General features: G+C 45.1%; 1 protein-coding gene across 2 annotated transcripts in view; it reads right to left on the minus strand.

The window, feature by feature from the left end:
• eml2 (EMAP like 2) overlaps positions 1-2,412 on the minus strand; it is a 31,803-nt gene extending 29,391 nt beyond the window's left edge. Inside the window, exon 1 of one of the 2 annotated variants that reach the window (XM_012838403.3) lies at positions 2,203-2,412. In XM_012838403.3, the coding sequence (XP_012693857.2) occupies positions 2,203-2,269 (67 nt within the window). In that variant the 5' untranslated portion in view covers positions 2,270-2,412. Of the gene's footprint in view, positions 1-1,774; positions 1,848-2,202 lie in introns of those variants that run through there. The other variant, XM_012838404.2, reaches the window with a different exon arrangement.
• Between the last annotated feature and the right edge of the window lie 107 nt (positions 2,413-2,519).

The following is a 2,519-nucleotide window of genomic DNA, read 5'->3' on the forward strand; positions in this document are numbered from 1 at the left end:
ATGTACAAGAGCATGTTTAGACCAGAAGTGATAAGAAGGTTCGAACTGTGCTTCTTCCGACCTTGCAAAACTTCCATCCTTGCCTCGGATATCAGAAATCCACCACGTGGTTATCTCGCTGAACGCTCAACTTCTGTCTATATAAACCTTGTGCGATGTGTTTATCAGGGCTTCACTTTCATACTTGTTTTGTGAGTGAGCCCAATTGCAATTGTTGTTTGTCTAATAAATATACTTATATGCAGCTCCGGAGTCCTGAGGTAACTAGGGTGAATTTTCACCTATCAACCAGTTTAAAGAGGATTTTTTTGTCAGCACTCTTCCCAGGTCGTAAGTATGCCTCCCTAGCCAACCATCTGCCATGGTAACCAGTCACTCATGCACAGGTGGTCAGAAGGGTTCACCGGGATGGCAGGTGCCTCTAGCCTGGATCTGTTCTCTCGCGGAGCAGCAGTTACCAGGGAAGGGCTTAGCCAGCTCCTGTGGCTCCAACTGTTACCAGTTTGGGTATCACTTACAACACACAAAACACCCTCCAGCAGGTCTGTACTGGAGCTACTGCACTGCATCTGACTGAACCCTGACCAACATGGCTGCTACAAGCTGCCTCTGCTTCAGATTGTCTCTGGAAAGCCTCTATTCTTTAGTCCCGCTGTGTTCTCTTGGCTGTGTGGGCTCCACCCGGACGCTGATAATGATCCTCACCAGACTGGGTGTGTCAGACACCAACCTTCCATGTAGAGGAAACAGGCTAATAGCCTGACTTGCCTGAAGCATCGTAGCCCAGGCCGAGGTATCCACTGGGGTTACAGTAGCACTTTCTCGTGAGGTGCAGTTAGCTGCATGTGTGATGGAGGCCAGTAAGCACAGAGCAGTTCAGCATTTAAACCTCACTTCCCTCACACTCTTTAACAGACCTGCTAGTGACAGACGCTAGCACAGTGTGTTTTAGTCTCCTTGGCTTGCATGCCCACCTCTCATGCCCATGGCTGGGTGTTCAAGTCCGGTGCTAGACAGTGCGTGCGTCTCATAACGCAGGTCACACAGACGCTGCCAAAAAAATAGCCACCTGGAGATCAATATATCTCTCTCTCTCATAAAGAAAGAGTGGCAGGCGAGGGAAAGGTGAGATCTCATATTCATGATTTAATGAGAGCACACAACCCAACACTTCCTACAGGCAGCAAAATATTTGTTAAGCTGTGTCTCTTTTGTTTGTCAACAGGTTTTCCAGGGACATGGATTTGAACTGGGTGGACATATAACATCACAAGGCAATAAAATCCAAATTTTCATTGATTCAACCTGAATTAGTCTGCTGCACTGTAAGCTAGCTATGCCACGTTACTCAGAATGCGTGTGCATGGCAACTCATGTGCTGTGGACAGCAGATTGACACTTAGTTGACACCAGCACAGATGTCGCTAAAGTGTAAGTGTTAAGTGTTAATCAGTAGGTGACAAAGAACATTGAATAATGCATTAAATAAGGAGGCCTAGTGAAATATTGCATGAATCATCCAACAAATATACTAACACCTTTCCATTACAAAATTAAAACCACTGTAGTCTACAGGGCAGTGTTACACAGTAACAAGCCAGCTATTTAGACCTTGCATACACACACAAAACATATGCAGAGCATTTATTTTCAGCAGACCTATCTAAACATGTTTCATAAACAGCATTTAGACAGAAATGTCTCTTAAATGAACAGGGAACCACTTTATCACACACACATACAATACACACGCTAGTCTTTCATGCCAACATACCTTCTCTGGCAGTAAGTGGACGATTTTCTGGCCACTGACGAAACGCAGTATTCTCCATACTGTACAGTCTTTACAAGCGCCAGTTGCCAATAGACGCAATCAAGATGAAACATGTTTGACTCAGCCATTGAGTTTTACATGTATGCAAATGTAGCTGTCTATCAAAGTATCTGAATGCCTCCCACACATCACAGGGATAAAGTTAGCTTAGCTTGCTTAAGGTACGATAAAGAATGAATATGTGTTGTCTAACATGGACATGTTATACTAGCCTAATAGATTGTGTGACAGGCTACAAAAAACTGCACAGTTGTCCTGATATTAACATGTCTTGGTCGTAACTGAGTTAACTGATATGATCAGGAGATCATTTGCATTGATAACGTTACCTCTCGCCTTATTTATGAGGAAATCCTGTCTCAATTTACCGTTGCAATATTGAAGCAGGAGGGAGGCGTTATCCAGGCTTCCACACGATGCGATCCTTTCCGACATATCTGTCAATTTTATCTAATCCCTCTTCCTCTTGCCGTTTCCCCCAATCCCCACTGTCCGTCACTTTCTCCACATCCACAAAAGCCAGCTAGGCTACCGTCACAGCACCTTCTCACATACAACCAACCAGCCAACCAACCCCCCAGCTGCTTCACGACTCAGTAGCGCTACCTGTGTGTCCGTTTCTATGGCAACATCCTCACTATCGAAGCTACCACTTTCATCGAACCACAGGCGGAATGCTTGGCTC

Source organism: Clupea harengus, chromosome 9 (genome assembly GCF_900700415.2).
Source record: "Clupea harengus chromosome 9, Ch_v2.0.2, whole genome shotgun sequence".
Taxonomy (NCBI): Eukaryota; Metazoa; Chordata; class Actinopteri; order Clupeiformes; family Clupeidae; genus Clupea; species Clupea harengus.